The 12,776-nt window shown below is 38.1% G+C and overlaps 1 protein-coding gene across 1 annotated transcript in view; it reads left to right on the top strand.

Moving 5' to 3' along the window:
- Positions 1-5,476: 5,476 nt before the first annotated feature.
- hs3st4 (heparan sulfate (glucosamine) 3-O-sulfotransferase 4) overlaps positions 5,477-12,776 on the top strand; it is a 292,678-nt gene continuing 285,378 nt past the window's right edge. Inside the window, exon 1 of the mRNA XM_034190042.1 lies at positions 5,477-6,804. Coding sequence (XP_034045933.1) covers positions 6,230-6,804 — 575 coding nt within the window. The 5' untranslated portion in view covers positions 5,477-6,229. The remainder of the gene's footprint in view (positions 6,805-12,776) is intronic.

The raw sequence follows: 12,776 nt of genomic DNA, 5'->3' as shown, positions 1-12,776 counted from the left end.
TACTTAACCCTTACAAAAGACGCGCGCCTCAATTAGCGGGTATTTAACCCTTACAAAAGACGCACCGGATTATAAGGCGCGCGCCTCAATTAACGGGTACTTAACCCTTACAAAAGACGCACCGGATTATAAGGCGCGCGCCTCAATTAGCGGGTACTTAACCCTTACAAAAGACGCGCCGGATTATAAGGCGCGCGCCTCAATTAGCGGGTACTTAACCCTTACAAAAAACGCACCGGATTATAAGGCGCGCGCCTCAATTAGCGGGTACTTAACCCTTACAAAAGACGCACCGGATTATAAGGCGCGCGCCTCAATTAGCGGGTATTTAACCCTTACAAAAGACGCACCGGATTATAAGGCGCGCGCCTCAATTAGCGGGTACTTAACCCTTACAAAAGACGCACCGGATTATAAGGCGCGCGCCTCAATTAGCGGGTATTTAACCCTTACAAAAGACGCACCGGATTATAAGGCGCGCGCCTCAATTAGCAGGTACTTAACCCTTACAAAAGACGCACGCTAAAACATACAGTCTACAAAAAAAAAAAAAAAAGGTCACGGAAGCATAACGGTGAGTTTATTTGAACTTTTTAACAACTCTGAACTACCGGTATTTAACAATATGGTACTCACATTATTTTTTATTATGGTTCTGTCACAAATCCATCGAAGTCTTCATCTTCTGTGTCTGAATTGAACAGCTGGTCTTCTAGCTGTGGCCACCTCGCTTTGTTTCTGCGGAAACTAAGTTTGGTCTTTTTAACTTGGCGCAGTTCATTTTCTTGTTTCCTCTCGCAGCTGCTCTATTCCCACGAACAACCGCGTAACTGATAGGCTGCAGTTTGAATTGTGCCTCGTAAGCATGTCTCTTCGCTGGCGCCATTTTCGGGGGTCCTTAGACAAACAAATGTTGTTTTGCAGGATACCTGTAGTATACGGTAACTACCGGAGGAGTGGCGGAGGTAAGTGTACGTACCACGGACTCGCGGCCTCTTCTCTGATTGGTTTATCACTGCCAGGGTACCCAGGGTACGTACTCTACGCTGCTAGCGTACGTACTTTACGTATTACGTCCTTGTGTCAGCGGGAAATGGTCCGATATTCCGACGGTCAAAGACAACGTCGGTCGTTTTTACAGATTTTGGAATTCAGTGCGCACGTAAGGCGCACCGGATTATAGGGCACATGGCCAATTTTTGTGGAAATTTAAGGCTTTTAGGTGCGCCTTATGGTGCGGAAAATACGGTATTTGACTAATTATCTTGCAATAAATTTTTGTCCAGTAATTTTTAGACCGATAACGTGGTCAATAAAATTTAACAGCTACAAATATTCATAAATCTTAAAATCAGTTGAGCACCTACCTGTTAAATGTTTCATAGCTGATGTGTAGTTCTACCCTCTGCAAAACAGAGAAGAAACCACTCCATCCTCTGTAGACCAAGGAGAACTGGTCCAAAAAAAAAAAAAAAAAAAAATCTCATTTCTCTTAACCCCATACTGATATGCGGGCAATATCACCCAAGTCATCCAGAAGCATACATTTTTAACTTACGGTTCAACTTTTAACCAAACTAATGTTGGACAAGTTATTTAAATTAATGTTGTGTCTGAAGTTGAAAGTGAAAATATCAGATACATGTTTTAGTTTTAAAGTAATGCGCTAATTTTTAAGTACGTTCACAACATGAGAAATGCATTTGAAACACTCTGATCAGGCTCTACGGACAACAGCATTAAACTCTAGTGCCTAAAACTCTCGTGAATATATTCTTAATGTCTTAAATGTAGCAGTGCTGGAAGCCATGTGGTAAACAAGAGCTTCCAGCAGGAGGTAAGATGTTCAAAGACAGAAGTGTGGGCTCATTGTTTGGGTTTGTTGTCACTTTTGTTGTTACCAGAAGCGATCGTGGTGTTAAAACTCAAATTCAGTTTATTAGTAGCTGCGAATGTTATCTGGAAGTTATCGGTTATTTGTAACTTCTGATAAATTTTTGGGTGGTTTATTGTTTTATCTTTATCAAAGATAGCTTTTCAGTTATGTGATTATCTGTTATCGAAGTTAATTTTTTTGGTTATCTGTGCCCACCACTAGTTAAGAGGTTAAAACATCACATTCTGTTTCAGTCTGTTCCATGTTTTTTTTTGTTTGTTTTTTTTTTGAGTGATGTGGGTGACAGTGATGTGGGTGACAGTGATGTGGGTGACAGTGATGTGGGTGACTCAATCAGAGTTGAGCTGCACCATGACATCAGTGGCTGGTCTTTCCAAAAATGCTTTGTTTTGTGTGTTTATATATGTTTCTCATATATTACATTGTACTGTACAGTGTTTATTTTTTTCTTACTGTCTTTTTTTTTTTCTTTGACTACTTTGTTTATGAGTATTATTGTATATGAGTGAAATATTGTTGCATGGGTGTCTAATAAATTCAATTTAATTCAAATTATGCAAAAGCTAGCAAAAAAAAACAAAAACACTTTTACAACTGAAAACACTATTTTTGGAACCTAATAACACCTCTGAAGTTATTTCATTTAGTGGCTGTTAGCATGCACGCTAACATCTGCTAACTTAAAGCTAAATTCTGTATTTCTCAAAAGCTCAGTGTTACCACCTCAGCCATTTCCTCTTTTTAAGAAGATGGAATTAGGGAATCTTTTGCATGAGGCATTGGGGAAGGTCTGTGTGGTTTTATTTATGTTATTTCAGTTTTGTCTGCAGCTGGTTGCAATACTGCCCACCAAACAGTTGGTGGCGGTTATGCTCTGAATCGGGTTATGAGCCACAGACTGAAAGGAGTAGAGGAAGAACTGGCTGTAGAATGTTAGAATGTTAGAGAGCTCTGCTCTGTTAAAAAGAGAAATAAAGTTTGTGTTCAATGAATTAATACACCTGCTCAGCCTCTGCATCAGGGTTAAGACACCACTGTGCAGAGGAAGGAATTAACATCATGCACACACAGATGCACTCACTCCTTTCAGACACTGTTAAAATGAAAATATTGTTTATGATTGATTTATTGGTAGAGAGGCTTTATTGAACATGAACAAATTGTACTGTACATAAGACAATAGGATCTTAAGAATTAATTAAACAGCTGTAAATTATAAATAAGACAATGCTCATACAGCCGAGGGCATTTTAGCATTGCATTATTTTTTTATTTACTTAAACGCAACTGTTTCAGCAAGTCTTCCGAGACTGTATTTTTTAATAAATTTTTGTATTGCAAGTGCTGTCGTGGTGCGCGGTAGCTGTGCTTACAGCCTGAGGTGTGTAGCAAAAGCACAAACACAACTCAGGAAACAATAAGAAAATGTAGCACACACCTCAGTACAATCTATTAATAATTAACTGAAATGGGCCAGTGGTGAGACAAACCTCAGAATGTAAAATCACCTCAAAGCAAAGAAAAGAAACAATACATCATGAACTCACTTATACATTTCTACAAACTCACAGTCCAGCCTTGTTATTTGGTCACAGTTGTATAAGATAGTACTTGCAGCAACACAAAGGAGCGCCTGTTCTCAAACCTGAGCTGTTGTGGTTTGTTGGTCCTCAGAAGTGTGTACTCTAGTGACGGGCCTTGTGACTTGACCATTCAGTACATATTGACTGTTTATGACTCACGTATTGATAAAGGCTGAAGAAGAAAAAGTAGAAGAAGAGTCTGTGTGCATGCACTGGTGCCATGTGTTGCTTCATCCACAACACCACTGAACACCCTGAGTTGTGGATGGCAACCGTCCAGCTTAGATAATTGGTCCAAAGTAACCATCTGTCTGCTGCACCCAAGTGAAACATGCACATCCCCTTGGGCTTCTCCAGCCACTCGGGTCCTCAACTTTCAGGTTTCTGCATGCTGGATCATGCACAGAGAAAGGTGCCACATGGCCAAAATGTTGTCACTGGCATTCCCTAACAATGCAAGTGATACTCCTCGTCAAAGTCTCCCTAAGTAACTATTCATTTTGCACACAGTCATTCAAGTGGGACCCAAGGATCCTAAAATCAAAGACATTCAGTTGTCAACTTAGGTCATTGGTTTGTCTTCAAATCTCACAACCATGCAGCAGGAGAGGAAGCACCAGAACCCTAAAAACATGGACCTTTGTTCTCCTGCAAAGATATCACCATTGCCACACACACCTGACCTAATGGCTGCAGTGAATGAAAGTCTACAGCCCCCACAATGCAGGATGCTTCCCCTACCAATGCCAGCACCAGTTTACAGCTATGTGGACTGTGACAATGTGTGTGAAGTGTCTTGCCTAAGAACAAAGACTGATTTTGAACTTGGGAATTGAACTCAGGTCAACATGTTGGAAACCCAACTCCTTATTCCAAAAGAAAAATGGTGCTAAATAGCATTAAAAGTGGTTCTTTGGCATGGAAACCACATTGGTGACATACAGCACATTAGGGGAACCACTTTTGGTGCTACAGCATATAGCACCAAAAATGGTTCCCCTATGATGACAAGCCAAAGAACCATTTTTAATGCTATTTAGCACCATTTTTGTTTTGTATTTTCCCTGCTGATCTAATGCAATTTATATATATATATATTTTTTTTTTATTACCTAATGATATGTCCAGGAACGCTTTGCACTCTGGACTCTGAAGATAAGCACTGGTACCAATGGGCCTCAGGATGTATAATACCTACCTACCTATCTATCCATCTATCTATCTATACATGAGGTACTTTGATGAGTTGCTGCTGTAGTAGCACCCTGCTCAGTAGAGTAAACTGAGTGTGTCACCTCTTGTTTGCATACTTGGTTGCAGGCAGTGAAGGCACTCAGGCAGTTAGGTCGAGAAACACATTTGGTGTGTATAAATATTTTCTAAATTTCAAACACATAAGTCGACGGCTGTTCTGGAAGCCAAGCATTGCAATTTGTGACCTAGTACTTAGTGTGACGCTGGCTTTCCTGGTGTGCTGGAGGTATGTGATAAATGGGATTGTCTAATACAGGGAGACATTTCAGTGGCATGCAATCTTAAATCCTCATATTGCGGTTGCACCAAAGTGCACAAGTTATGGTCTAGTGAATATTCTTATTGGTAATTATCATCTCCGTGTATTATAAATTTGGTGTTTAATGGAACACAGAGGTGCTCCTCCATTCGGACCCATCACTGCTGCTCATTATTCCACTTTAATTCCTACAACCTGCGCTTATATTTATCAGCAGGAGCTTCTTTCTCTCCCCCCCCCCCCCCCCCCCCCCCCCAATTTTATTATGCCATGCGCCGCGGAAAACCAGCAGGGTGCAGGCATGAGCTTTCTGTGAAAATATGATATCAAAATACTGAAATGGAATTTGATTGTGAACTTTCCACACATTGAATCAATCCACGAGGTAATACGCACCGATATTTCACCTCCCATTCCTTTGAGCGGCAGGAATGAGGGGTTACGTGTAACTATTTCACATGAGAACTGTTCCCGTGCGCGCACAGGGGTGGTGGTGTTGGAGGGGAAGAGAAAATTGGGTGTACGCGCGAGTTACGCCGTGTAGATTTTGTTCAGATGAGCTCACCCTCCTGACGCGCACTGAAGAACCCGTCAGTCTGGGAAAAAAGAAAAAAAGAGAAAAGGCGCAAAGACTGTCGCCAGGAGCCAACGGAGAGAGCGCAGATGCGCAAAAGTACATACGCGTAACGGATCGCGCGTCTTTCGCCTCTTGTTGGATTGATCAAGTGGATAATGTTTATGGATCGATGGGAATCTGATGTTTGCCAGTGTGTGGAAGACTGGATTAGACTCGAAGCTCAGAAGAACAAGTTGGACACTCTGCTGGTCCTTTCTCATCCTCCTGCCACCCTCTTCGTAAAATGCCGGCTTTTGTGCCTCGCGCTCTGTCCACTTCCAGCCTTGGCGGCTCGTCTGGAAGGACGCCAGACCTCCATTCTCTCAAATCTGCAAGTTCAGTATAATAAATTGTGACATTGTCTGTCAGCCCTGGAATAAGAAATCAATAAAGGGACGCGGTATTCTTACGGATTTTTTTTTTTTTTTTAACGATCCGTTCCCCCGCTCTCCTTACAAAGATGCGATTTGGTTGGATTGGGTTGGTTTGGTCCAGCTGGACGCTTTTTTAGCTGGAGCAGCGCTTGATAGTGACTGATTATTGCTGTTGATTTTGTCCATGCGAGACTCTGGGTGGAAACATGTCTGGCCACTTCTTTGAGAGGATCACTGCTATCAGAGATGGCATTTTGGTCCAGTACTTCGGTTTTCACCTCTAAAGTGCCCCGGAAAATCTTATTCATGTTCATCCTCTCCCTCTCTGTCACCTACTTGTTCTATAGCTTGATGAGCTGCTACAACTCGCTGCAGTTTCCTCTGCAAGAAAACTACGTGTACCAGGGGAGGCTGCTGACCGAGGAGGCAACTTTTGTGACATTACGGGAGAAAGTTTACTCCGCTTCTCCGCAGGGCTTTACCGGGATCACCGAGAGAACCACCGGCTTCTCCACCCTGAGAGATCATGCGGAGGAGAAGACGACGGTGGGGTGGATTAGGGCACAGGTGGCTCCAACCAGATCGGCGGCGACGCTGGAGAAGGAGCGGCAGGAATTCAGCACCACGGACAGCGACCTCAGGCCGAACTGCACCTCGGATTACGGAGAGAAGAAACTTCCCCAAGCAATCATCATCGGGGTGAAGAAAGGGGGGACCAGAGCCCTGCTGGAGGCTCTCAGAGTGCACCCTGACGTCAGAGCCGTGGGCAACGAGCCACACTTTTTTGACAGAAACTATGACAAGGGGCTGGACTGGTACAGGTGAGTCCACTTTTGCAATCTGGATCGAAAATGAAGTAGACATTCACTCTACTGCACTGAAAAAAAGAGAATATTTGAACCAACTTAAAAAAAAGTGTTACAATTTGTAAAAACCTGAATAAATTAAGTTGTTTGAACTTAAGTTTGAAAGTTAAATCAACTCTAACTTACAAAACTAAGTTCAAACAACTTAATTCATTCAGGTTTTTACAAATTGTAACACTTTTTTAAGTTGGTTCAATCATTCTCTTTTTTCAGTGTGGCTCATTTAAACCAAAAACAAACAAATAATATTTTGCATTCATGTTTTCAATTAATTCCAACTCAGCTATTACTGAGTCAATGCCATCTAACTTTTACACAAGTCCAACTCAACTTTAATAAACAGTTATTTAAGTGGTTTGGATTTTCTTTCTTATATGCAAATCTGCATGGTTAATTAAGCCACTGAGGTTAATTAAGTTGAACAAACTTAATTGAAAGGCTTTGGTGTTAACTTGTCAAATTATTTTTTTGAAGTTATTCTAACTTCACAATTTTACTTTCATTCAACTCAGAATTGTTACCTTCATTTTTTTGAGGATTAGTAACTTGTTTCACTTAAATCAGAATAAATTACATGCATCAATTCCAGTTTTATGAACAAGGTATTTCTTTTAAAGCCAATGCCAACCCATGCCCAGTTTTCAGAGTGCAAACAACTTTGTGTTAATATTGTGCTAAAAAAGAGCATATACACATACATTTATTCCATGCTTAAAAGGCTAAAAGAAAAAAAAAACACTGTGTCAATGAGAAAAAGTGATGTAACAATTTGCATAGATTTTTTTAGATTATTTCAATTTAACTATAGAAGTCTTGTGGCATTAAGTCAGATGAAAGTTGAAATTACTAAGTTGAAATAACTTTTAAAAAATCTATGCAAATTGTTACATCAATTGTTCTCGCTGAGGCAGCAGTTCCTTTTTGAGAGTGCACTAGTATTGTTAGTCATCTTGCCACAAGGTGCTTTGCAGAAATCATGTATCTTTTTTGGAAGTTCAACTTTCAAGAAACCAGCAAGGAAAAATATGTGGCACATCACCTACACTCTAAAAAATGAACTGCTGTTGCAATGAAAAAAAGTGATGTAATAATTTGCATAGATTTTTTTTAAGTTATTCCAACTTAAGTTATTTCAACTTAACTACAGAAGTCTTGTGGCATTAACTAAGTTGAAAGTTGAAATATCTAAGTTGAAATAACTTAAAAAATCTATGCAAATTATTATATCTTTTTTTTCTCATTGAGACAGCAATTTCTTTTTTAGAGTGTAAAAATAAGTCTTTAATTTTCAGATTGATTGTATTCACACCAATGTTTTTGACTTGATCTTGGTGTTCATCTTTATTCTTAAGGCAAAATCATGTAGTGCTGCTTGTAACAATTAATACATATTTTCACTCACTGTGATGCATTATGTCACATAAGCAGGTCACCTGTTTGCAAGATCTATTGTAAAGCCTGACAAATGAATTAAAGCAAAACTGTTTGATGTCACAGACTGTCTTAAAACCATTTACCCTTGGTTAAGTAAATTAATTACAGGACTTGTGTAAAATAAACGTAACTGGTTGGTGATTAATTAACTTTAATTTCATAAGTGTAGGAAAAATTCCTTTTTTTTTTTTTGCTTATTTTTATGCAGAAGCTAATAAATTAAATGTTATATTACTTAAATCTAATTATGTCAACCAGTCCCACACAAGTTGTTGCATGTATTTAATTGTGTATTGTATTTCCTATTAAAATAATGATGATTTATGGGATTGGTTGACATAGCAAAACTAAGTAAAATAATATATATATATATATATATATATATATATATATATATATATATATATATATATATATATATATATATATATATATATATATATATATATATATATATAAACTTTGTCAACTTTTAATGGGGTTTTGACTAAGAGCAGTTTGGAGTTTAGAAACTTTCTCAAACACACTTTGACATGCCACAGTGGTTGATCGAGCCATCAGTTTTCTATTTTATGGAGTAACCCAATCAGTCTGTCTCAGTAAACCAGATGTGTTGGTGACTGTGGCTGAAACAACTGAGCAGGTCATCCACAACCTGAAAGGTCAGCAGATTGATTCCTGTGTACTGGGTCTGTTAAAGTGCAATGTTGTTATGATGCTCATTTAAGTTGATTTCTCACAAATTAACCAAGTGATTTTTGGCTAAATCAAAATTACTTTTAATGTTTGAATAATTTCAATTAACTAATGTTAAATGGTTAAGGAAATATTATGTTTTTTTTTAATGACTGTTTGAAAAATTGCTAACACATTTAAAAATAATACAGCAATAAGTAATTTTTTATATATAAAAAAGCATAATTAATTGGTTGTGGCATCCTGGAGAAAATAATAATAATAATAATTCAGTGTAAATGGGCAAGATTTTCCTTATTCAACTCCTTTTCTGTTAAGTCGTCTTTAGTTTGGTGTAAGTGGCAGTTGCACCGCTTTCACTTTGAAAATTTTCTTTTATGAAATATGAAGGTGTGTGTTCATATTTAAACCGCTCCATTGGGTCTCCACGGGGTGCTCCTCAGAAGGAATATGTGTGTCACACCTCTGCATGTAATATAGAAAGTGAGTCATGTCATACAGCAAGTTTTAGACCTTTAAAAATGCCACATTGCACACATATAAGCACACAAACACCATTTTTTTTTAAATTGTCTTTAAAAAGATTTTGTTTTTCTTGGGAAGCATTGTGTGTGTGTGTGTATCTGTCTATGAATGTGAATTCCACAAGCAGTGCACGAACTACAGTAGCACATAACAAATGAAGCATTATTGTGTATTGCTGCTGAAATAAATTTTAACACTTGTTAGAGATCAAGGTAATTGTTTCAAGTTCATACATGCATGCGTGTATGCGCACGTGTATGCATGCTTGCGTGCGCACACACACACACAAAACAACCAGTACTGCGCAACAATCTTAAGTATCTTTTTTTAATTTTGCAAAATACTGAAAACCTTCCAAATAGTTCATATATTGAATAAGTCATAATAAAGCATGCTAAGCATTGCAAAATACAGGAAATATTTTACCTGGCTACCATTTAAGCTGATTCTTTTTGTGGTGTGAGGTATTCCATGGCTTTACTCATCATACACTGTGTTTATTAAATCATTATTTATTGATTATTATCTACAGTTAATTGTTTTTGTGCACTCATGCATTCAGTCCTACAAAGTCATCATGTTCATTATTCTGAAAGGGTTAGTTATTTTCTTTAATATGCTACTTTTTAAGAAAATAAGATCTTTTTAGTGAAATATGCTAATTTTTTCTAATAGTAAACATGACACATCACAGTCGAAGAAACGTAAGGGTGCTTAAGACTTTTGCAGGGTGTTGTCAGTTTATGACAGAGGAAAACTATTTCTTGCTAATGCATGTGATAAATACTGAGCTATTTATAAATGATATAAGGTTGGAATTTTAAATATTTGAAATTGAAAAGCAGCTTTTCTGGCACACATACACCTGTATTCTCTCCTTTTTAAAAATACATTCTACACCTCACATGAACAACAGCTCCTTATCTTTATTTCCAAAAACTGTGATATCATAAATTTGCAAAAAATATGGGTGTATTTATCTCTGTTGCATGCCTGAAACCCTGTTATTTTGCCATCCTTTACGCGTGGTTGACACAGCAGTGCATTTTGTTTGCAGCAGCTTTAATCTCTGCGACACTGACATTCACTTCGAGTCCGGCTTTATTACCCACAGCAGAACCTGTTTATGATCAGGATGGAGAAAAAAAAATCAATTTGAAAGTTCATTCATGGTCAGTTGGTTCTCACATAATGATGTTTGACCTGGGAAATTTAAGATTTGCTAATGGAGTCAATGAGCTGATGAGAACGAGCGGAAGTCTCTCCTGCTTCTCTGTAGACTCGACTATGTTACGCTGCAGTTTGCAGTTTGTGGAGCATCTGCTTTCATCTTTGCTGCATAGACATGGGAGCTCTCAGTTGTTCATTTAGCTTTTGTTAATGCAAGCTGTTTCATTACGCTCATGGTGAAAGGCTCATTAGACAGGAAGATGACATGCTCACATAAATAACAATAAGTGTACTTTGGTGGTTTAGTGCCCCTGAGCAAAACTAATCCATAAAGTCACCATAATCTTACATCTGTTCTCATCCTGTGTATAAAGTTAACCTTAAAATGGTGTGTTGAAGGAGGAAAGAAACTACCGGCAGTGTGGCTTACACACCAATCAGTGGACACGTTGAATAAACACAATGCAAAGCTGGTCAGGAAATACATAATTTTGCCACTATAAAAACAGATGAGTTGTTGACATTAACGTAGCCTATAAATTTACTCAGACCACTTTTTTCTTTTTTTTCCTAGATAATGCATGCTGCTGCATCTCCCATTGCCATCTGTGGTGCACTGCCTAATGTGCACTTAATGGAAGTGAAATTATGATCAGTTGCAGATGTTTTGCAACCATTTGACATTGCCGCAGTTGAATGAGACCAATGATCCCATAAAACGTGATTCATAAATTCAAGCCTGTCTTACCAACACCTGCTCCACATTTTGGATAAACTATTGGGAATATAACTCAAAGGCATTGTAAGTGCTTAACATCTACTCAAATGCTCGTGAAGCCCTTTCTCAAGGCAGTAAATGCAGTGACGTCTGCGCATTATTGCACTGGAGGCCAGTGTTGAGTGGTGAAAGTGTTGCTTGCACGTTTCAGCTTATCTACAAGATATTCAAGCTCAACACTCCAGTTCAGCAGTTACCGTGTGAACACTTAGTGTGTGTTCTTGGATTCATTTTTTTTATTCTCCAGAAAATAAAAAAACTATTTGAAAGAGTAAGTGAATTAAAAGACCAACCATGTAGTGTAAATGCATTTTATATCTGTTTAAAATTAGAATTTAGTTCAACTTTTAAAATGTGGAAGATAACATTCAACTCAAAACTCAAATGATTTAGTCATAAAAATTTCTTTTGAGGTGGTTAAATCAAGCCTTGATCCAGGTGAAGGAATAAAAAACCGAAAAAAAACCCAAATTATAATTCTTCAATTGATACGACAGGGTTCAAAGCAAACTGAAGTACTCATACAATGTGCTTTGAAATCTTGTCTGACAAGACCTTGCCATGTTGTGGCCTCAGAAAAAAAAGAAGCTTCATCATGCCTCATTTAGCCAACACTGGTTAAAACGACTGCAGCTGTTATATTTTATGCAAACTGACAAAAATCAATGAACAAATACAATACATATAAAATATTTTTTCCCCATAGTCAACAGAATGTTGTTATTCTGCTAAAATAATAAACAAAAATTATTAACCTATTATCAAAGTTCAGCAACAGAAGCAATTCTCAAGATCACAGATGAGGAGTCAGGATCAAAGGCCAACAATCTGGATCAAAGATGAGAAATCAGAATCCAGCAACAGCAAACAAAAATGGGTGATCAGGAAGAAATAGTAAGATCACAGGAAATCAGCAAAAGGACTTTTGAGAAAAAGGGAAATACACTCTCTCTCTCTAGCTCTCTCTCCACACACACACACACACACACACACACACACACACACACACACACACACACACACACACACACACACACACACACACACACATATACATATATATATATATATATATATATATATAAACACACAAATTTACAGCATTGCCAGAATATGAAAGCTGCTGCTGACGGTGTTTGGCTCCTAGTCAGACCCCTTCGCTTTCTTCATCTCCACTTGTTTAACAAATGGTCCAATAGTTAGTTGGTAAACTTTCAGTCTGTGTTTTCTCAGATGCTTTTTCGATATTGATGTAGTACATTCATGTTCGATTTGTTTTTTCTAATTGTGTTTGTAGCTTCCTGGTTTGTAACGAAAATATGTG

This window comes from Thalassophryne amazonica, chromosome 16 (assembly GCF_902500255.1).
Source record: "Thalassophryne amazonica chromosome 16, fThaAma1.1, whole genome shotgun sequence".
NCBI classification, from domain to species: Eukaryota; Metazoa; Chordata; class Actinopteri; order Batrachoidiformes; family Batrachoididae; genus Thalassophryne; species Thalassophryne amazonica.
This window is presented reverse-complemented; position numbering and strand designations above follow the sequence as displayed.